The 21,897-nt window shown below is 42.6% G+C and overlaps 2 protein-coding genes across 6 annotated transcripts in view; both read right to left on the reverse strand.

The window, feature by feature from the left end:
* The window catches only part of phldb3 (pleckstrin homology-like domain, family B, member 3), a 46,457-nt gene extending 33,709 nt beyond the window's left edge, over positions 1-12,748 (reverse strand). The window contains exon 1 of one of the 4 annotated variants that reach the window (XM_054740974.2): positions 12,266-12,748. Coding sequence is in view for 2 of the 4 variants with exons in the window: in XM_054740973.2 (XP_054596948.1) it covers positions 11,693-11,815 (123 nt within the window). In the remaining 2 variants the exon portion in view is untranslated. Of the gene's footprint in view, positions 1-4,638; positions 4,773-11,692; positions 12,145-12,265 lie in introns of those variants that run through there. The other 3 variants (XM_054740973.2, XM_054740972.2, XM_054740975.2) reach the window with 3 other exon arrangements.
* A 4,232-nt stretch (positions 12,749-16,980) lies between these two features.
* ethe1 (ETHE1 persulfide dioxygenase) lies at positions 16,981-21,560 on the reverse strand. 2 transcript variants are annotated; one of them, XM_015950005.3, is made up of 7 exons: positions 21,431-21,559; positions 19,442-19,586; positions 19,070-19,218; positions 18,802-18,931; positions 18,518-18,607; positions 18,167-18,283; positions 16,981-17,471 (listed from the first exon to the last, which is right to left on the reverse strand). In XM_015950005.3, exons 1-7 carry the CDS (start codon positions 21,461-21,463, stop codon positions 17,425-17,427), a joined length of 711 nt encoding a protein of 236 aa, XP_015805491.3. In that variant the 5' UTR covers positions 21,464-21,559; the 3' UTR covers positions 16,981-17,424. The 2 variants fall into 2 exon arrangements, with proteins under 2 accessions (XP_015805491.3, XP_054596952.2); XM_054740977.2 differs by lacking the exon at positions 16,981-17,471 and having other exon boundaries at positions 18,414-18,607; positions 21,431-21,560.
* Between the last annotated feature and the right edge of the window lie 337 nt (positions 21,561-21,897).

A 21,897-nucleotide genomic window follows, 5' to 3' on the forward strand; every position in this document is an offset into this window, starting at 1 on the left:
TCTTTTTCTCCAGCCATTTTGGAGGGACTCTAATGCATTTGCAGCCCATCTGTGAGATATTACTGCTACTACTAAACTTTATATAGCGCCTTCACATGGCCCAACGACCAAACCAAGCGCTGCACAACAGAAATGAACATAAAGAAATTAAAACATATAAAACCATTTAAAAACCAACAAAAACATGTAGATTAAATCTAGGTGGGGGAGCAAAAAGTGCAAAGCCACCCAATAACGAGACTCCTCTTGAGTTAAAGCCAAACAATAAAAGTGTGTTTTCAGACGGCTCTTAAAATTGCCGAGCGTGGTGGCCTGTTTGACACATGCAAGTAGCTCATTCCAGAGCCTCGGCCCCAGTACCGAGAAAGCACGACCCCCCAAGATTCCAGTCTGTGTTTGGGAACGACCAGCAGTCCTTGCTGTGCTGACCAAAGGTTCCTTGAGGGAACATAAGGCTGGATCAGATCCGATAGATATCGTGGAGCCAACTCATTTAAACATTTTAAAAACAAACACCAGAACTTTAAACGAAATTCTAAAGGAGACTGGAAGCCAGTGTAGGGATGCCAAGACAGGCGTGATGTGTTCAGATCTCCTGGTACCAGTCAGTAACCTGGCTGCCGCATTTTGGACCTTCTGCAGTTTCGCTATGGAGGCCTGCTTGATGCCTGCATAAAGCGAGTTACAGTAATCCAGTCTGGTGGTAATGAAGGCGTGGACGACAGTTTCCAGATGTTTACGAGATAGCAGCAGCTTAATCCTAGCTATTCTCCTGAGATGGAAGTAGCAGGATCTGATTGTTCCATTGACCTGGCTGTCCAGTCTGAGCGCCACATCCAATTTCAGCCCCAGACTGGTGACCACAGCCTTCTCAAAAGGTGCTAATAAAGGAGAGTCAATCCCTTGGGTCCTCCATCTGTCCTAACGCCTCCATTGAAAGCCATCCAGAAGGTTCTCTCTCTACACTCCCAATCCACCTCCACTGGCTCCTTTTGATGTAGAAGATCGGTGACTTGGCTTGGAACCACCTTGCAGAGGAAGCTTGTTTCAGACACTTGGATTAATATAAATTATATTATATTTTGTGTCCTAATTCATTCACAAAGTAGCCTTTTTTTCCAAGCATTTGTAGGAAGACAGACACCCCTGACTGTTCTACATTACAGGAATACGACAGTCCTAACACATTGTAGAACACATTTTGCCCACATACAGTACTATAATTATAGAAATAAATTTGATGTAGTAATGCAACACACTGCTCTAATATAAGCATATTTAATAACCTTAAGTCCTACAAGAAGCCCTAAACTCGAGTTGGAAAATCCATTTTAAAGTGTTTATTGAAAGCTAGAATTCTGCTCCAGCTTACCTTGAGGAAAATATGTAGTTGTTTATGCTTTAAATGATGATCTATTATGTTCAGTAGAATACATTTTACAATGTTTCTATGGGTTTTTCCATGTATATTAGCATTGCGCTAACCACTCGCTGCCAAATTGCAGCCTATGCGATTAGAAAATCTCCTTTTGTCACATCACAATTTAATTGAACATGAAATTAATCGTTCAGCCTTAATATACATGCAGCTCTATGCTAAAAGTGTATTTTCAAAGAGGTAATGATGGATTTCTTTGTAAAAGTTGTCCATCTTTCCAACAGAAAAATGTGCCTGGACCAACGTTACGTGTTTACGTAACTTCCGTAAGGTTCATGTTCAACCAATAAACTACTTTGACGTCATCGGCAGTCGAAGGACCCCGAGCCGATCTTGCACCCGAGCAGATCCTGTACCGACACCGGTATATTTGGTATTTTTAATAAAAAGGAGGATGCGTGTGTAGGGGTGTACAGACCAGATCGGGTGGAGTCATGTGGCTATATGTGGTCATGTGACTCCACCCCATCTGCTCTGTTACAAGAAGGGAAAGACGGAAATGGGGAACGATTCAAATGTTGAAGCAGCAGGTGGCAGCCAGCAGCAGGTAGTGATGGCGGTAGATCTGGTCGAGGAGAAGATCATTCCCACAAAAATGTTTATTAATCCTTTCGTCAACATTTTCGATTCTGCAAATAGTTTTTGTGGAATCACACGATCTGAAAACAGGCTGTGGAGTACTAATGTTAGCTCTGTTCATCATCGATGCGATCGATTATGATCCAAGGTCATTTCACCCAGCTCTACATTCCATTCCCTACATATAATGTTTTCTTCCACTTAAATTGACTGAATTGGTTTAAAATTGAACACAAGAAGAATTAATTTTCCTTTCTAAGATCAACAATAGATCACACAACAGCACGAGGAAAGCTTTTTTTTTGTTTGTTTGTTTTACGCTAAAGCATTACACCTTGCCAATTAACTCTTGGCTTGCCTTTGAATAAAAATGAGTCACTTTATTTCCCAAGCATCCGCTCAACTGTTTGTCCTCCAACTAAAGTCCAGCCAGATACCCTATCAACGTCAGAGTCGAGGGAGAGGTGTTCGAGACTAAAGTCCACGGTCTCATGTTAACTCACTGGTGGATTCTGTTTAAAAATACAGAACTTCCACGGATATGGGTGCTAAATCATCAGATGGGGGGAAATGAGGCAAAGTTCAGCCTGAGAGTCGGATCAAAGAACAAAACACGGTTCTGTGCCCAAAATAATTGAACTTGATTGCAGGGAGGAGAACTCCTCAGGGGGAAAGTGAAGCAGGATACACAGCGTCCACTACTCCTCTCTTTGGGCATTTAGAGAAAGTGTTGTAAAAAAACATGAATAAAGAATTACAAAAAGTAACCCTCAGTCCATGGTTTCATCACAGAACGTATTTATGTCAAATTAATCTGTAAAAATCAGGAAGAACAGATTCAGAAACATGTTTAGAACATGTTTAGCTGGTGTCATACTATCCTGACCATGTGCTCACATCAGCAAGTCTTATCACTCCTTCCACTCCGATGCTCTACTGGCACTGGGGACACTTAGAAAGTTTCCTTTCAGGCCTCACACTCAAGTGCAGCAGGGCACCGCAGGTTCTGCTGCATGGGAAAAGTGACTCAGTCCAATAAATCAGATTTTATCAACCATTCCTTATTTAATCTGCAACTGGCTCTCAGAAATACTTAGGTCACGAGCAGTTGTGCAAGGCATTTCACTGCATTTCGTACTGTGTATGACAGTGTATGTGACAAATAAAATTTGAATTTTGAATTTGAGAAATGCAATACATGGATTGAAACAGGCCATATATTAAATATGAACACAAATGTTAAAGCCATTCAGCCAGTCGTGTACTCTGCATAGTGAAGGAGGAGAAACGGCCATTCAAAGCATGGACGTAATTTTCACTTTGGAAGTGGGGGGGGGGGGCACGGGGGAGCCTGCCCCCCCCCCCCCAAAGTTACATCCATGATTCAAAGGCAGATGAAAACATGAAAGTTTTCAATTTTGATTTAAAAGTTACCAGAGTTGGGGCACATTTGAGGTCATGAGGAAGCCAATTCCATCCATGTGCAGCATAGTAGCTAAAAGCAGATTCGCCCTGTTTGGTTCTGACTCGTGGTTCTACCAGCTGACTACTTCCAAAGGGATCTCACAGCCCTGCTGGGCGTAAATACAGGAAGGAAATCAAACATGTATTCTGGCCTCATGCCATTAGGTGATTTATAAACTAGTAGAAGCACTTTAAAAATTGATTCTGTAGTTTACTGGTAACCAGTGCAGCGATCTTGTTGAGACTCCAGCAGCAGCATTCTGAATAAGCTGCAGTTGCTTCACAGCTTTTTTGGGAAGACCAATCAAAAGACCATTGCAATAGTTCAGCCTGGTGGAGACGAACGCATGGATGAGTTTCTCTAGGTCCTGCCTGGACATGAGACCACTGAGTGGTGCTATTTGGTGAAGATGATAAAACGCTGATCTAGTTATAAGCAGAGAGAAAGATGGCAGCATGCATCCAAAGGGTCTGTGGCTTATTTTCTGTTTACGTCACTAACAAAATTTTCACATGAAACAGCATACTTCTTCTACAAGTTAACCAACTGGAACTCTTCCCATGACTTTTATTTTGAAAGTTTACAGATGTTCCACTCTGCTTTAATGCTCGACTTCCTTTCTGGCCCGATCTGAACCCCAGGTGTGTTGAAACAATTAAAAAATGCTGGGAAGCGATCCTCGAGAAGCAGGATTCCCCAACTCTGGTTTAGACAGAAAATCAACACCGTTGTCTTCATCACACAAGACCGATGCTCACATTCCTACAGCTGAAGCCCTGACCCATTGGTCCATCTCTACCTTCACTCATGAGCCACTGACCCATATTAGTGACCCGACCTTAAGAGCAACATGTTTAGACACAGAAACAGGTACTAATGTCTGGTAGAGAAACTGGAAACATCTGGTGGTTTCCAGTGGTTTTTTTACTTTCCAGCTGTTTCTCAGTAACAAGGCAGAAAAGCACCTGGAGTTCTCATCAAATCTAAACATCAACCGAGTTCATATTTTTTACCATTTAGAGGAATTTAACTAATTAAAGCATGCCAGAAGGTCACCAGAACAACTCGTACCATCAGGAGTAACAAAGACACCAGTTTGACTACTTTCTACTCTTTAGCTCCTCGACAAAAGCAAAAACCACACAAACAAACTAACCTTGCTCCTGTCCAGACCCCGTGCCGATGACTAGCAGAGCATTGTGTACACAAAACCATAAAGTCAACACTGACAACAGATCCGTTCCACCAGCTACGCTCAGGACAAAAGAGCTGCGCCGAAGGCATGGCCCCGTGTGGGTGTGAAAGCTGATTACAACCTGTCAGCGAGCATTCACAGGAGGAGAACGGCAGAAAAACACGTCACAAGAGGAACGTGTGAGCGGAGCTGACCTGTAAAGAGAGCGGAGCGGCCAATTTCATTCACAGGTTTACAGGTCAAGTCATTCCATTCACACAAGTCAGGAACGTATGAGTCACGCAGGTAAACCGTTTCATTATGAATGAGTCTTGTTTGAATTGAAGATCACAAGAACAGAAGTGTGAGAATGTCAGCATGATCAAAATGGTGTTTCTTTTCCAAAAGCTGCCTGGTGAACTCACCCAGTTTTGCTCGGATGCAATCTCTGGGTCAACGTGAACTCAGATGTCAACAGAACGTTTGTTTTAACTCTGCAGTTTGAAAAACAGCTCGGCAAATGTTGAGCTTTATTAGTGGTTTTCTATTTAAAGCCATACTATGCAGCTTTTTCATATTTTTAAATCACTTTCTTGAGCCAGTATGTGCCAAAACGACCCTTTACAAGGGTAACAAAATGCCACTCAGACCAGGCTAGAATATTGCATTTGCAACTTCAGAGTGGCCACGGCCACCACCTGTTGGTACTTAGAGAAAAATAAAGATGACATACCTGTCGCTGCAGTCTTCATTTCTCAATTATTTCCTGTGAAGTTCCCCCCTAGGATGCATTTTACATTTTGCAATTATGCTGTATGCAGTGCCACACCATCCCAGAGGGCACGCCCCACCAATAGCCCAAGTAGAAGAAAGGAAACTGAGGCTCAATAAACCAAGAAGTGACATAAACCAGATGGGCATCAACAACTCGGATGAGAACTAAGCTTCTCATCAGTAAAGGGAACAAACTACATTAAAAGTCAAAACCTGCAGTCAGAAGGTGTGTCTTGTACGTACAGTCTGCCGGCAGTTCACTAAAGCAAATCAGCCGGTATAAAACCCTACATGATCACATTGCTATGATATGCTCATGTGTCCTGAAAGCATTTCTTGTTATCATATTTTTGTTTTTCAAAACAGGAAATTTGTAATTCACTCACTTCCTTTGCTGTTGATCTCCTGCAGCACGTAAAGTCCTGCTTCTCATAGTTAAAGGTGAGTATTTATTTCCAGCTGATGCAACTAAAACTGTCCACAGACACTTGATTTGGCAGAGCAAACATTAGACTATGTCGTTACAACCTCTGAAGACCCTGATGCAGAAAAAAACAAGGTTTTCAACAACTTGCTGAATAGATGGGTTAAGAAAAAGAAGAAAACCCAATGGTGAAAGTGGTTTTGGCCCTCTTATTAAGCATTTATTTTTATTTCATAGAAAAAAAAATTTGAATTTGTGATCATTATAACTTGTGCATGTATAACCCTGGTGAAACCCCTTATAAAGAGTTTTATTTATATTTTTTAAGTGAATGAAAAAGTAGAAAAGCTCATTTTTAAGCTTGCAAGCTCTTTTAAGCCTTCTTAGCAATAAAAACGAGAAACGACGACTTCACCAGTTTCAATCAGCAGATGTCTGGGTTTGGTGAATATGACAAAGAATCGACTATCTGACATTCATTCAATGTCTATTGAATTACGTTTAAAGATCAGGAGGAATCCAGAAAAGAACGGGAATGGTAAATTAAACATCAAGTTCACTCATTTCTAATACATCTGTAACCGTCTCTAGTAGGAATGCATGCCTTGTAAGTCATTCTCTGGGGGAAAAACAAGCTCTGGTGCGCCTGTTTGAGGACGCAGTAGTTAGCTGGAGAGAAAGTAGCTTCAGAAGGCAGGATTTCGAGTCTTATTTCCTGATATTCTGAAATCTCGACTCTGATTGGGCAACAGCAACACAACTGAACCACTGACTGTTTGCTTTGAAACGTTGTTTTATCTCCACAAATAACACAAGCCTGGAGGAGTTCTGCCATGTGGTGGAGTTGCTAATGCTAACAGTAAGCTTCTACTAGCTGAGACATTCTCTGATGTTTCCTGGATGCTAAACCAACAACAACCTTCCCCCTTGCAAGTCAAGATGGGTGAGTTCATGAATGTTAAGTGACAGTGTGAGGTAGATCTGACAGGCTTTTATAAACTGGGCATTTTTCTGTCTATGGGTGTTTCTCAATGCCAAGGCGACAGGCCTCACAAGGCGGTGTCTTGCGAGGCCTGGCGCCTTGCTTACTCCTTAGTCAAAGAAAACGGTTAAATGGAACAGACTTACGGAAGCCGCGGTCACGTGACACGGGAGATAACGTTAAATTTTATACGTATAATATATAACGAGCCTTGTACTTTTTAATTGTGAATATATTTGTTAAATTAAATATGTAAGTGAGTTACTACCCGCTAGCCACTGAAGCTGCAACTACTAGCATCTAACCAACCATAGCTAACTGCTTTGGATGTAAAAGAAAAAAAACACATTTTAGATATTAGCCCATTCATCCATTTTCGACCACTTATCCGGGATTGGGTTGCGGAGGCAGTAGCCTAAGCAGGGAGGCCCAGACTTCCCTCTCCCCAGCCACTTGGTCCAGCTCCTCTGGGGGAATCCTTAGGCATTTCCTGACTAGTCGTGAAACATAGTTCTGGGTCTTCCTTTAGGCCTTGTCCCAGTTGGACGAGCTCGGAAAACCTCACCAGGGAGGCGTCCAGGAGGCATCCTTACCAGATGCCCGAGCCACCTCAGCTGGTTCCTCTCGATGTGGAGGAGCAGCGGGTCTACTCCGAGCCCCTCCCGGATGACCGAGCTTCTCACCTTATCAATCAATCAATCAATCAAAGCTTTATTTATAAAGCGCCTTCCGCAACCCTGTCAGGAAGCCCAAAGCGCTGAACATGGTACAGTTGCAAGCAAATATAGTGAAAAAATCAACAAAAAAAGAAATTCAAATTACAAAATACAAAATGGAAATTATAAGATAGATGAACCATTCTGGTAAAGGACAAATGAGTGAAACACATTTGGATTGAGTGGATGGATTGAGTGTACCAATGAAAACTGTGGAATGGATTCAACATAATAGAGGGCCAAAATCAAACATGTTCTGGAAACGCCAAGCAGAGGAGGTGTGTTTTTAGGTGATTCTTAAAGACTGGCAGAGAAGGGGACAGCCTAACTGAGGGTGGCAACTGGTTCCAGAGTAACGGTGCTAGGACTGAGAAAGCCCGGTCCCCACGGGTACGACACCTAGACCGAGGGACAGCGAGCAGGCCTTGGTCAGAGGAGCGCAGAGCGCGTGATGGGGAGTGTCTTTTCAGGAGTGTGGCCAGATAGGGGGGAGCACCACCCTGGAAGAAATGGTAAACAAAGACGAGTATTTTGAATTGTGAGCGATAGCAAATTGGAAGCCAGTGCAGGGAGGCCAGAACTGGACTGATGTGGTCCCGTTTCCTGGTCCCAGTCAGGAACCTGGCAGCGCTGTTCTGCACAACCTGTAGGCGACGCAGTGTTGACTGACACAACCCTGCATATAGAGAGTTGCAGTAGTCAAGCCGAGAAATAACAAAGGCATGCAGTACCCGCTCTAGGTGGGCTCTTGACAGCATATGCTTGATTTTAGCAAGGCGTCTCAGGTGAAAGAAACTGGACCGGATCACAGAATTGATGTGAGCATCAAATTTAAGTCCAGCATCAAGTTTCACCCCCTAACTGGTAACAACTGGTTTTGAGTATGGAGAAAGAGGGCCAAGATCAACATAACAATCCACATTCCTGCTGTTGGGGTGAAAAACAATGAGCTCTGTCTTTCCCTCATTCAGATGTAGATAGTTGGACATTAGCCAAGACTTCACCTCATTAACACAGGAGACAAAGGACTGGATAGAGTGACCTTTCTCCTGACACAATGGAGAGTAAATCTGGCAATCGTCAGCATACAGATGGAATGATAGGCCATGTTTACGAAAGATTGACCCCAGCGGTAGCAGATAAATGGCAAACAAAAGTGGACCAAGGATCGACCCCTGCGGGACCCCCCAGCAGAGCCCCTCCCAAGAAGAAAAAACATCACCCAGTTTAACACAGAATGTCCTGTTGTGGAGATATGATCTAAACCAATCCAGAGCTGACCCTTTGATCCCAACCCATCGTTCCAAGCGATCGAGTAGAATCGCGTGGTCAACTGTGTCGAAGGCTGCTGTCAGGTCTAATAACAGAAGCAGCACAGATGTTCCCTGATCTAGTGAAAGATAGATGTCATTTAAGACCCTCAGTAGAGCCGACTCTGTGCTATGGCCAGACCTGAACCCTGATTGGAAAACCTCAAACAGATCAGAGTCAGCTAAATGTGAGACCAGCTGCTGATAAACGACTTTCTCAAGCAGTTTAGATGTAAAAGGCAGGGTAGAGATAGGCCTTTAATTTGTGATCACAGAGACATCAGCACCAGGTTTCTTCAGGGTCGGCCGAATAACTGCTGCTTTCAAAGCTGCTGGGACCACACCTGTGCTGAGGCTCCCATTGATAATCTGACCAAGTGAAGGGCCAAGGCACGGAAAGGCAGCCTTCCAGAGACGAGGCGGCAGAACATCAAGTGGAGAGCCAGATGGCTTCTGCCTCGCAACTAGCTTACTCAGCTCAGAGTATGAAACTGTATTGAGGGAGCTCAGGGTGGGTGGTGATGGAGGAACTGGAACAGGGTCAACAGAGTTACCAGAAATAGCTGCTCTAATGCCCGACACTTTATCAACAAAGAATCTGTGAAAATCTTCAGAGTTTCCAGCAGCTGTAGGAGACATGGAGCTAGGCTCCTGATACACCAGAACTGAGTTTACTGTAGTGTTTTGAAGAGAATCTTAGGATTATTGGAGTTTGTCTCAATGATGTCTGCAAAGTAGGCCATTCTGGCAGCCCTCACAGCATCCTGATAAGCAACCAGAGATGCTCTGAACAACTCACGCGAGACCTGTAGGCCATCCTTTTTCCACTTTCTCTCAGAGGATCTACACACCCGCCTACACATCCTTATCTCTAAGGAAGAACCCAGCCACCCTACGGAGAAAACACATTTCGGCCGCTTGTATTCACAATCTCACTCTTTCGGTCACTACCCAAAGCTCATGACAATAGGTGAGGATAGGAACGTAGATCGACCGGTAAATCAAGAGTTTTGCCTTGCGGCTTGACGCAGCACCAATCCGCCTGTTGATCTCATGCTCCAGCTTTCCCTCACTCGTGAACAAGACCCCGAGATACTTAAACTCCTCCACTTGGGGCAGAATCTCGTCCCTGACCCGGATAAGGCATTCTAAGCCTTTTCCGACTCAAGACCACGGTTTCGGATTTAGAGGAGTTGATTCTCATCCCAGCTGCTTCACACTCAGTAGCGAAACGCTCCAGTGAGAGCCGGAGATCCCGTTCTGACATCAGATATCAGCCCAATAGCTATGGTTAGTTACATTTAAACTTGAAATTTGCCCTCGAAGTAGCTGCCGGCTTCTGATACACCATCCTTTTGAAAATACCGCAGTGTATTCTGGGAAATTTTTGACCAAGGCTAGGCTACAAGACAACTCCCTTGTATCCTTGCTCAGCTAGCTAAATGGCTAACAAACGGAGAACAGATGCCTCAGTAGAACATGTGCATTGGAACACGCCTTGGCGGTACCTGATGACAGACGTATCTCCTAGGCAACCGGGGTGGGACCAAGACATCAAGGCAAGGTTCCTTGGCATTGAGAAACACCCTATTTCTTATCAGAAGCTAATGCAGGTAATGGGGTAGGAGACTATTTACACGTTCATGCACCAACCTGCAACGTAACGTCTTTTCCAACTAATCACACTCATCTTTCTGAACTTGGCACGCTTCCATTTTACCACCAGTATAAAGTTTACATTAAAAATCCTGAGGCTTCTTCTCTGTAAGTGATAAGGAATGCCGTGCAGCAACAAGACGTGTTCGACTGAAGGCTGTAAATCAACACGTCACCTGTCAGCCTCCTTCTCTCAACTTTAACCCATAATTATGACCCTCTAACACATTCAGGTGCATTCTCTTGGCGATGCCAAAAGGTGCTCTGGGTGAGGTAAAAAACCAGTTTCAAAGGAGAAAAATAAAGCATGTGCAAAGGTGGAGCTGAAACAAGAATCAGCTCTTTGTTTAAGGGAAGGCAGCTTGTTGTTATCCTCCTAGTTTCGCTGTTGTCGGCACCGAAGAAGCAACATGAGAGGCGCTACTAAACCATTTATCATCTTTTCCTCTTCCCCCTTCCTTTAAAGTCTCACCTGAATAGACTCACATTGTTAAATAAAAAACAGGAGTGAAACCTGGTTTATTGACATTACACACAGTAGAGGTCATGCAACGTGGGGTTTTCTTTGATATTACGAAATCAGGTCAGTTGATGCTCACTATCAGAAAAAAAAATTCTTCTTGCATGTTGTTGCAAGCAGTCCACATCATCTTAATTCCTCTCTTTGTTTTCCATCATGACTAAATTACAACACACCCCTGTCAGCATTTCCTGTATGTTTTAGTGTTCTGATACCATCTAAACCAGGTGTAGACAGAGAGAAAAGAAGTAATCCACCAAATCCACATGGCGTCACTTGGGAGTAAACAGGTCTATTAATTTACTTCAATCCAAGCTGATTTTTGCTAAATTAACATTGCACGCACCCATATTGCAATGACAACAGTTGCATAGGGCTGATTTCTCTGCTTTTTATGTCTTGCCTGATCTTTCATTTCCCACATGACAAATATGTGACATAACTGCAAAGGCATTCTCACCTAAAATAACTGAACAGTGAACTAGCTGTTGCAAGGTGATCGGCCATAAATGCACCATTACCAAACAGTTCTTCATCCATTATAAGAACTACAAACAAGCACTTAAAGCAAAGCTGGAAACAATGACGACTTGAACAAAGATGTGTGAAATCTTGCAGCTCCCAGCTTGCTACTGTGATACTAACTGTACTCACAAAGTTTCCTTTGGTCCGAGGGTATCTGTGGGAACTGTGATGCAAAGAGGAGTGATCCATTAATGACAGTCCAGGGCTCAGACACAGATTTGTCCAATGGTGGCTCAGAAACAAGTAAGACATGTGTAGTCTACGTGAGAACTGAAAAAAGGCTAAAGGCAAAAGTCTCAGACAGCAAATCCTCCCAATCCTACCCCCTCCCACCCACTCTGTTTACCTGCTGAGGGCTGATGGAGGGATAAATGCTCAAAAATCTCAAGGTCTGTAAACACAAAAGGGTGATTTCTGTACACTAAAACAAACAAAAATTACTCACACAAAAAAGAAACTGTAAGTGTTTTTGTCATAAATAAAAAGAAAATCCTAAACTGTACAAATTAAAGGCAAATTAAATGGAAAATTGAGCAAAAATCAATTAAATAAGCTGATTGTATTTATTTAAATCACTTTATTATACAGTGAATGTGCAGATAAGTAGTTTATTCATATTTGTCCTGTTTATTTCACGCTTTAGGACCATCTGAAGCGTTTGTGCTAAACTTTTACTGAATAAGAACAATAAACACGTCTTACCTGGAAAACGCGCTCCCATGGACGCAGAAGCGGTTCTGTGCGTTCATATAACAGACAAAAGCGTCGCTGCTGCGAAACTTCTACAGAAACTGTTTACGAAGCAGACGCACCAAAGACTTCCCCAGCTCTGTCGCCTTTGCTCCGGCTCCAAATCCCGCCGGGTTTGGGCTGATTCCTCGCCGGAAGAGGAACTAGAGGTGTCGGGTCGGTGTGAGCGGCTAGTCGGTGTCAACAGGTGAGAGCGGAGCTGAAATCAGGCGGGGGAAGGTGATGACAGAGGCGGATATGGACTCAGCAGCCGTCCGAGTGGAACCGTCCAACATCAACAGGTCTGCAGCTGAAGCCCCACCGTTTCTGCTGAGCTCCAGAGAGGATTCTATTCTTCTGACGTGCTTCTATTCTGGGAACTGGCGCAGTTTACGCAAAGTTTGAGTCATCTGGAATTACTGCCAATTGTTTAAGGACCGTTATTATCAACATAAGCTCCCGTGGGAAGATTATGATAATTAGGTCAAAGTCTCTGAACACCAGTTTATTTCTAGAAGTTATAAAAAAAAAAAAACCATAATAATGCTCTGAACAGCCTCAGTTTGGTGAAACATAGACCTTCCTCACTAGCGCGGCTCAATTCGGTTCACCAAGCCCTTTCTTTTACTAATGGGTTGGTTGCCTCCCCCCATTTTAGTACACACTTCAGTATGGTTCCAAGCTAAAAGCACATCAAAGTCACATTTGACCCCAAATTATGGGGAAGCCCTTAACTTACACACCCAGAGGGACCCCGAACTGATTGACCAGCGTGAGATATTGAAGGTGTGGCATGAGAGCATGTGAAGAGGGTCAAATGCGTGTGTCTCACGCTCAATGCATGGGAGTTGGCAGTCTTGCCTATTATATTATATTATATTATATTATATTATATTATATTATATTATAAAGACATTTTGGGGGCCGAGGCACCCCCCAAAGCCGTTTCAAACGAGCTGTCGCCATCTTAGTTGTTCTGCTCCATGGCATCATGTCGTCCTTTAAACTGATGGAGCGCTGTGATTGGCATAACAAAATACAGCTCAGGCCCATGGTAGACCCGCTGAGCCTCCTATGGAGTGTGGCTTCAGACATGCAGAGCAAACACATTTTGCTTTGGCTCCTGCCTGTCTAGATGTCTAGGCTTGTAGAAATTATGAATGGACCAAAACTACGCAATGACAAATGGAGGGAGACCTTTGAGTTGCAGGCAAGGGCTTCAAATGGCCCACAAGCTGTATTTTGGACACCCCTGCTCATGCGTACTGCTGCTGTTTTAAAACAGCTAGTCTCGTACTTTCCATAGAATTACTTCACATCACTATCAATTTTGTCTTTTAATCTGCATGGGAGTTTAATTCTACGACAACAAACAAAAAAAGTGTTGAGGTAAAAAGACAAAACATAGATTTTTATGTTCACATTTTAACCCCCCATCCTAAAATGTCGCTGTTGAATCCTATGGCTGCTGAAGGATCTCCAACAGCAGCACTTCTGGTGCATCCAGGTGTCAAGTCTAACAGGAATTTCTTCATATTTCTGCCAAAATGGCAACGCAATGCTAAACTCTCAGTGTTGTAAAAAGTGGAACTGAAGACTAAAGCTCTTCCATAGAATTACATGAACATAACCATGCTGTGCACAACTGACAGCATGAAGGTTTATGAAATAAAGTTGCACGGGGGGCTTCAACCTTTTGGCACATTTTACTACACTTTGGTCTAAAATGCACTCCGACTGACCCTTAGTTAGAATAATTCTGCTCCCTAATGCTGGACCGGGTGTTTGTAGGCCACATCTGACACGGCTATGCTGCCAGATCCTAAATCCTTTAGAGCCTATGTGTCAGCAGAGTAGGTGGGTATGTGGTCTCCATCATGTGACTGTGGACCACAAGAGCACAAAAAGGTGAAATGTAAGGGGCATTTGTACACATAAGCTGATAAAACAAGTACACAGAATCATGGCTGTGCATTATAACCCATCTCTTGTGTTTTATAAGGACACCTTCATTAGAAACACTCCTGTTTCTTTTTGCTACACATGTAGAGCTGCAAAACCAGATCCTCCAGATTATTTTCACATTTGTATGAATTTGTTTTGCTTCGCAGGAACCCAGACACCATGCAACACTGAAGAGCTAATGAGTATTTCGCTAGTTACGTTATGTTTTAAAGCAAAGACTTCTAAAAGCGTTTTGATATCAGCTTCCAAGAGACAGCTTTTCTGTTTTCCCGTATTTCCACGATGTATCAAAGAACTGGAATGCATATTCATGAAAGTATCAAAAAACATATCTCAACATGTCAGTTTTCAGTATTTTCAGCCTTTTTTTTTAATTACAAAACAAACTAATCTAGCATCAAAATAACTATTTGCAGCCTTTTAGGTGCAAAATAACTTAAAAAATTGAAGTAAGTCGTGTTAAGATAGAAATATGTTTGTGTAGATTCTCAGTCATCCAGCGCAGTGTTCTTACGGGCGTGGTTGAATGAAAACCCAATATTTATTGTTTTTTCTGTTTATATTCAGTCAATCTGAGTTTTTCATGCTGGCTGAACATGAAAATAGTCACCTACACCTACCTCCTCTGTGAGCTTCAGAGAGAAAATAGGCAGTAAAAATCTAGAATTTGAAAATCCTCACAGATCTACGTCATACTGTGATTTAGCATTCATGAACTCACCCATCCTGACTCACGACAGGGAAGGTTGTTGTTGGTTTGACGTCCAGGAAACAGCAGCAGACAACTTGGCTAGTTAAAGCTAACTGTTAGCATTAGCAACTCCAGCACACAGCAGAACTCCTCCAGGCTTGTGTTATTCACAGAGATAAAACATCCACATTGCAGTGGCAGGTAGCTGTGATGTGGGCAACTTTTAGTTCTGAGAAAAGGTGCACTGGTTTCTCCCCATTCTCCAAAAACTCAACACTGCTTTTGAATCTAAGTCTGCCATCGCTATTGGCTAAGAGGTACTCTATTGGCCCTTACACGTGAGCGTCAGTTTGGTCACTTTCGGGACCAGAATTTGGTGCCACACCGATCAGATTTGCGTTTTTGGTTCCGAGGCGACTCTTTTTTTCAGACTTTCTCCCCCGCAGTCAGACTGGGACCGAGGCGACACTACTGACTGATTGGCCGGCTGAAATTATGCCTACTGCCTCCGATCTGCGAGAAGAATGAGCCAGCAGGGGGTTCCTGCATGCGCGATTCATTTTCATGCTGGATGCTGTCGAGTAAACTTCTGTCTGCAGCACGAAGCTGCTGTTCCGGAGCTGCTGATGAGAACGGGAGAAGAGCTCTGTGTGTGTGTGTGTGTGTGTGCGCACTCTTGCCCCAGCGAGCAGACAGCTGCTCAGGGGACAAATCAGTGTGTGTGTGTGTGTGTGTGTGTGTGTGTGGCACAAGATTATGAGGACACACAGCAGATGAATAAAATTATGTGGTTCCGAGTCTCCAAAAGCAACACAGCTCATGCCCGCCGTTGTTTACCTTATAATGGAGGACGTCGCGGACTTTCCCGCATGTATTAAGCGCCGCCCACAGGCTCGGGGACTTCTGCATTCGTGAGAAGTTTCTCAGATTTATATGTGAACACTGCACCGCCCGTTCGCGACCAAACCCCGACCGTGCCGACACTAATGTGTAAGCATCATATGATGTTAGCTGGTACATTATGTCACAACGTTGATGTGAGCCTGTGCGTGTGTGTGTGTATTTGTTAGTGGCTCCGCCCTCTCAGTCTGCCAGGCAACAGCATTTGTTGCATTTTTCATACAGGAAGTGGACGGAGAGTCTGGTAGGGGTGACTTGCCCTTTAAATCGTGTAAAACTGAATCATTTGCACTTTTTAGACTTTAGTTGCCTTCAGGCTAGATTCAGGGTACTATTAAATAATCCATGTTTTTGAGACCGAGTTTAAGTCCCTTTATATTTAAAATAAGTTTATGTTGTAAAATCCAAATGACATTATTTTTGTCTGAATGTGTGAACTTGTATAGAAACACGCAGAACTGTGACTTTGAAACGCTGTCGCAGGAAAATAACGGGAGTGTCTCGGCCTTTCTTCACTCCGACTTTATCACCCCGACCGGCCTCTTTACAGCTTTTTGTGAATGAGCTGATAGCTGCAATAGATTCTTTCCAGTGACATGTGGATGGCGTGAGAGAAAATGAGCAGCAGCTTCACCGTGGTGCAGTGCTGAGCGAGACGGGGAAATAAAGAAGGGCTGGCAGATGGGCGACTAGACTGGGTGAAAGGACAGATGGTACACTACATATCAGAAAGAAAACAACACAAAAAGATCAGTTTTACACAGAAACCAACATAACTTCAATCTGAGTGACAACACACACACACACACACACACACACAACTCCTGTTTTTATAAATGCACTGTTGTCTGTCAGTGGCTAAGCTATGGTAGCGCCTTGTATTGTTTGTCTCAAATGCTGACAGAGACAGCTGGTAGATGGGGTGTGTGTGTGTGTGTGTGTGTGTGTGTGTGTGTGTGTGTGTGTGTGTGTGTGTGTGTGTGTGTGTGTGTGTGTGTGTGTGTGTGTTTAAGGTATCAACTTGCACAAGAGGAATCACCCACCTACATTTACTCTTGCCCACTATTTCCTTTATTCTTAATAAGGAAATTAAGTCTTTCACACTTTTAATCTGACACAAGTTCAACATTAGTAAATTCAATCCAGTTTTATTCATATAGTAAAAAATACTACCAAGTCATCTCAGAGTACTTTCATAAAGACAGTAGAGAAGTACAAATATACAAAATCCAGTTAAATCCGGTCTGAATGTGTTGATAAACACCAGTTCAGGTTCATGTGCAGGTCGCTGAATGATGCATGAACATGCACGCTTTCTCATAACTTCAACACATTCAGTTAAAACACATCTTCACATTTAACTTAACACATTAAAAACAAAGCAGAGATTTCAACATTGTACAATAAAACAGACATAAGTGCATTTTTAAACAACAATAATGAACCTCAAGTAGCCCTTTATGAAAACCCAAATGAAAATAAGCCCTTTTTGTTCATCCCAGCTAAAAATGTGATATGAAAATGAGTTTAACATCATCGCATCTAATTCATTTGAATATTTTCTGTTGCGGGACATTCAGAGATCTTGTATTCCACATAGCAGATTAGCAGGCACGGCAACATCTGCAAAGCAGGAAAGGAAAAATAAAACATGTTTCAGAAGATGCTGTGTCATTTTCATACTAAAGACCAAGTTCACTCTTCTTCTTTTTTTCAATAAATTTGCAATTGTCTCTAATGTAAATAAATGCCTTGTGAGTCAACCTCTGGGGGGAGAAGCTCTGGCGCTCCTGTTTCAGGAAGTAGAAGTTAGTTGGATGAGAGGGAACCGGAACTTGGCAGGCTCAGTTTGCTCTGCAACGTAGACGTTTTCACTCCACGAATAACACAAGCCAGGAGGAGTTCTGCTATGGTGCGGAGTTGCTAATGCTAATGGTTAGCTTCTGCTAGCCGAGAAGTGCTCTGCTCTTTCCTGGACGCTAAACCAACAACAGCCTTTCCCGTCACCAGCCAAGATGGATGAGTTCGTGAATGCTAATTCAACAATGTGTCGTAGATCTTTGTGGCTTCTGACCCGAGTGTTTGCCTATTGTCTATTTTCTTTTGGCGGCTAATGCAGGAAACAGGCACAAAACTATTTTGTGTTCAGCCTGCATGTTAAACTCACAGTGATCGATCATATCTTAAAAATAACAATTAAAAGCATTTTTTCAGTGAACTAGCTCTTTAAATCTACATAAATCAGCCATAATATTATGACTACTGTTAGTCACCCTCCCTTTAGTCAAGAGATTTTAGTACAGTAACATTTCTCATACCAATTTTCTTTGGATGAGCAAGGTTCAGGTTGTCCATGATGTCCACAAACTCTTTCAAGCTCTTGGTCAAGCGGGGGTTGTATGTGCTCTCTTCGGCGACTGTCGTGGCCGTCTGACCTGATGCACAAAAACAACATGATAAAGATTAAGATTCAGTGTTAAATCTGGGCAATTATTTATCTTGTTTACAAACTGATAAAAACATGCCTAGGCTACTTGTGGTGACTTATTTGAACTTGAAAAGTACCAAAAATACACTTGACAGTCCTGATTCTGGAGCATAAAATCTACTTTAAGAGCCATGAGATGGGACAGAAATGTCAGGAGCTGAGCGAGTGGCTTTGCACCGACCCTTGTAGTCATGTGCTGGATAAAGAATGCACTCAGCAGGCAGGGTGAAGATCTTTGAGTGGACTGACTGGTAGAGCTTTTCAGGGGAACCTGAATAAAAGACAATGGGTTAAATTTGTAACTGTGTGATAAAAAAAATCGCAAAAATTTAGTCCAAGTGTAAAATATTGTAATAAAGCTAGGAGAAAATGAGAAGTAGGGTATTTAAACAGGTGTTATGCTGCCCTCTTGTGTTTACTTTGTGCATTCACACTTCTGAGGAGAAGGCTGAAACATGTTCCTACCCTGCTGGAAGTCTGTCCTGCCACAGCCTCTAATGAGCAGGGTGTCCCCGGTGAAAGCCATGCTCTCATCATTCAACACCAGAGTGATACACCCATCAGTGTGTCCCGGTGTTTCCCTCACAGAAAGAAACTGGAAACAAGGAAGAATAGTTGCACAAATAATGAATCTTCAACTAACTGACATTTCTGTACACTTAGAAATCTACTAGTAAAATAAAACCCAAGCGAGAGCGGAAATGACTTGAAATGTTTTATTTTTATTGCTTACAAATTGTCCAAAGTTGATCTTATCCCCCTCTGACAAATGAATGTCTGCTTTTGCACCACTGTGCTTGGAGATGGCACTCTTCATCGTGTCCAGTTTTTTCTTCATAACCCCCGTGCCTGTTATGTGGTCTGCATGGCAGTGGGTGTTTACTACCACAAAAAATAAATAAACATGCTTAAATATAATAAAAATGCAGTTATTTTGGATGTGGCGTTTGTAGATTTGTATAAATCATTTGAGCCAATTAAATTCTTCGAAACTGATTAGTGTAAGACAATTGCTAAATAAGTGGATATCATAATCAACAGTGGCTGATATTATTATAGAAATGTGGCTTTTATCCACATTTTCTTGTCACTCAGTCGTGGTTACCAGCAGTTTTGAGCTTGAACCCCAGCTCTTTCACAAGCTGCACATCTCTGTCTGCGGTCTCCAGCACAGGATCGATGATGACGGCTTCTTTGGTGCTTTTGTCGGCCAGCAGGTAGGTGTAGGTGAAGCTTTCCTTCTCGAACAGCTGAACAGGAAAAACAAGGGAGCACAAGAGTGACAAACCTGCATCAGTTTTCAGCTCACTTTATGGATCATCACATCCTCATTATCATCCTCAGATCACTAGAGAGAGAGAGAGTGTGTGTGTGTGTGACTGTATTGTAAAAAGAGAATGTGGAACAGCTGGTTATGCTGTACAGGATGTGAGTAGTTTCTTTTCTTTGCTTCCTGTTAGTGTTTTAATATTTGTCAGAATAATTTATACTAAATATTTACTTCCTAACGTGACATTCAGGTATTTTACATACTGTGCAAACTGAATAAAAATGAACAAGCTGCAGAAAAAGCATCTGGATACTGATTCGTGTCACCCCTCCTGACCGCTGTTACCATGGTTACGATTAAGTTTCACATGAATGCAGTGTCATGATACAATGACCGTTCATATGTCACATATCAAGACGAAGCCAAACTTATTTATCAAAACGGAAGAGGTTTCTGACTTAAATATTGGTCAAATTACTTAGTTTCCCCCAAAATGAACTTTTTACGTGATCGCATTTGGTTTGGTGTACAGTATGCTAACGGCTAACAACCCAATGTAAATTGAAGCGAATAGGTACGTTTCAAACATGGCGACTTTTTTTTTCTTTCTCTCTTTTATAAAACACCAAATCACGACAAGAGTCGTCTCAAGGCACTTTACATGGTAAACATTCCAATACAGGTCAGTACATTAAGCCAATCAGAAATAAGTTTCCTATATAAGGAACCCAACAAATTGCATCGAGTCACTGACTAGTGTCAGTGACTTTACAGCAATCCTCATACTAAGCAAGCATTTAGCGACAGTGGAGAGGAAAACTCCCTTTTAACAGGAAGAAATCTCCACAGGATCCTGGCTCAGTATAAGCAGCCATCCTCCACGACTCACTGGGATTGAGAAAACAGAGCGCAAACGCACACACACGCACGAGCATACACACACACACACACACACACACACACACACACACACACACACACACACACACACACACACACACACACACACACACCATATATACCAAGTATACGTTTCTATGGTTACATGTGATTTCTTAGTAAATATTCTATTTAGTGAGAGATGAACTTTATTGTATGTATCCTAGTGAATCTATTATTAAACGGGTAAACTAGTAGTAGCACATTCAATGTCAAAGAAAGTTAAATGTTATTATCAGGAGAGGGAGAATGATTAAATGGTTAGCAACAGCGTTCAAGCTGATGGCCCCCTCCATGAGGGCACCACAGCTCAGCAGAACATCACTGTAGCTTCTTCTGGGGAGAAAAACACTTAGAGAAAAAAAAATAAAGTTAACAGCTGAAATAGCAGAAAATAATACAGTAATACAGTTAAAGAGCAAATTGTAGAAGAAAGTAGTAGAGTGTGGAAAGTGGTCAGTGTATCCTCAGCATTCTAAGCCTATAGCAGCATAACTACAGAGATAACTCTGGATAACCTAGCCTTTTAGATGGATGCATGTTGGAGGCAGGGCAAGGGAGAGCTGTCTTTACCGACTGTACATGCCACCTCCCTCTACTCCCCCACTTGTCCAGATCTGGGCAAACATCAGATTTTAACCATTGGCCCTATCAAATAAAAATGTTTTAAGCCTAATCTTAAAAGCAGACAAGGTGTCTGCCTCACAGACTAAAGCTGGGAGTTGGTTCCACAAAAGAGGAGACTGATAGCTAAAAGATCTGCCTCCCACAGATATTCTGGGAACCACCAGTAAACCTGCAGTCTAAGAGCGAAGTGCTCAGGAACATAAATTAACCTAAGATTTGCCTGATAAGAGTCACCCTGAAAAGGAAAACAGGTCCTACTTGTCGGAAGAACAGCTGTCTGGTTTCCCCCATCCTCCTGGAGCAGCAAGACCTCCATTCACTTGTGATTCAGCAGCTGAGCTGTGAGGAGGAGCGCTTGTTTTGCTCTGCGGTGTAGCTGAGCTGAAGCCACGCCCCTACTTATTGTCCAGTCAGACTGGACCCATCTATGGGGCTTAAACGTGTTTAATTAATTCAGCACCATCATCCTCACTTTTCACTTTTTTTTTGTCAGAAAAATGAACATTTACTATTTTGTTTCCATCAAAGCTACTAAAGGTAGCTTTGCCTTAAAATCAACATACTAACATTTGAAGTGCTCATTGATTTATTTATTTGTATTCGTCTTACACCGCATAACTGAGCTCTACCAAACACTGCTCAGAGGTGTAAAACAAACAATTCAGTACTAGAGCAGACACCACCCAGTGTGAGTATTTGTGCCGAGTCATGCTAGTTGTGCAAAA

This window comes from Nothobranchius furzeri, chromosome 5 (genome assembly GCF_043380555.1).
Source record: "Nothobranchius furzeri strain GRZ-AD chromosome 5, NfurGRZ-RIMD1, whole genome shotgun sequence".
NCBI lineage: Eukaryota > Metazoa > Chordata > Actinopteri > Cyprinodontiformes > Nothobranchiidae > Nothobranchius > Nothobranchius furzeri.

Bases quoted from the DNA above. Each gene is read 5' to 3' on its own strand.
- ethe1 (XM_015950005.3), bottom strand. From the start codon at position 21,463: ATGGGGGAAACCAGACAGCTGTTCTTCCGACAA. The intron at 19,587-21,430 runs GTAGGACCTGTT...TTTCCTGTTCAG, and splicing joins GACAGCTGTTCTTCCGACAA to CTGTTCGAGAAGGAAAGCTT. The intron at 18,284-18,517 runs GTCGGTGCAAAG...TTTGTGCATCAG, and splicing joins TCCAGCACATGACTACAAGG to GTCAGACGGCCACGACAGTC.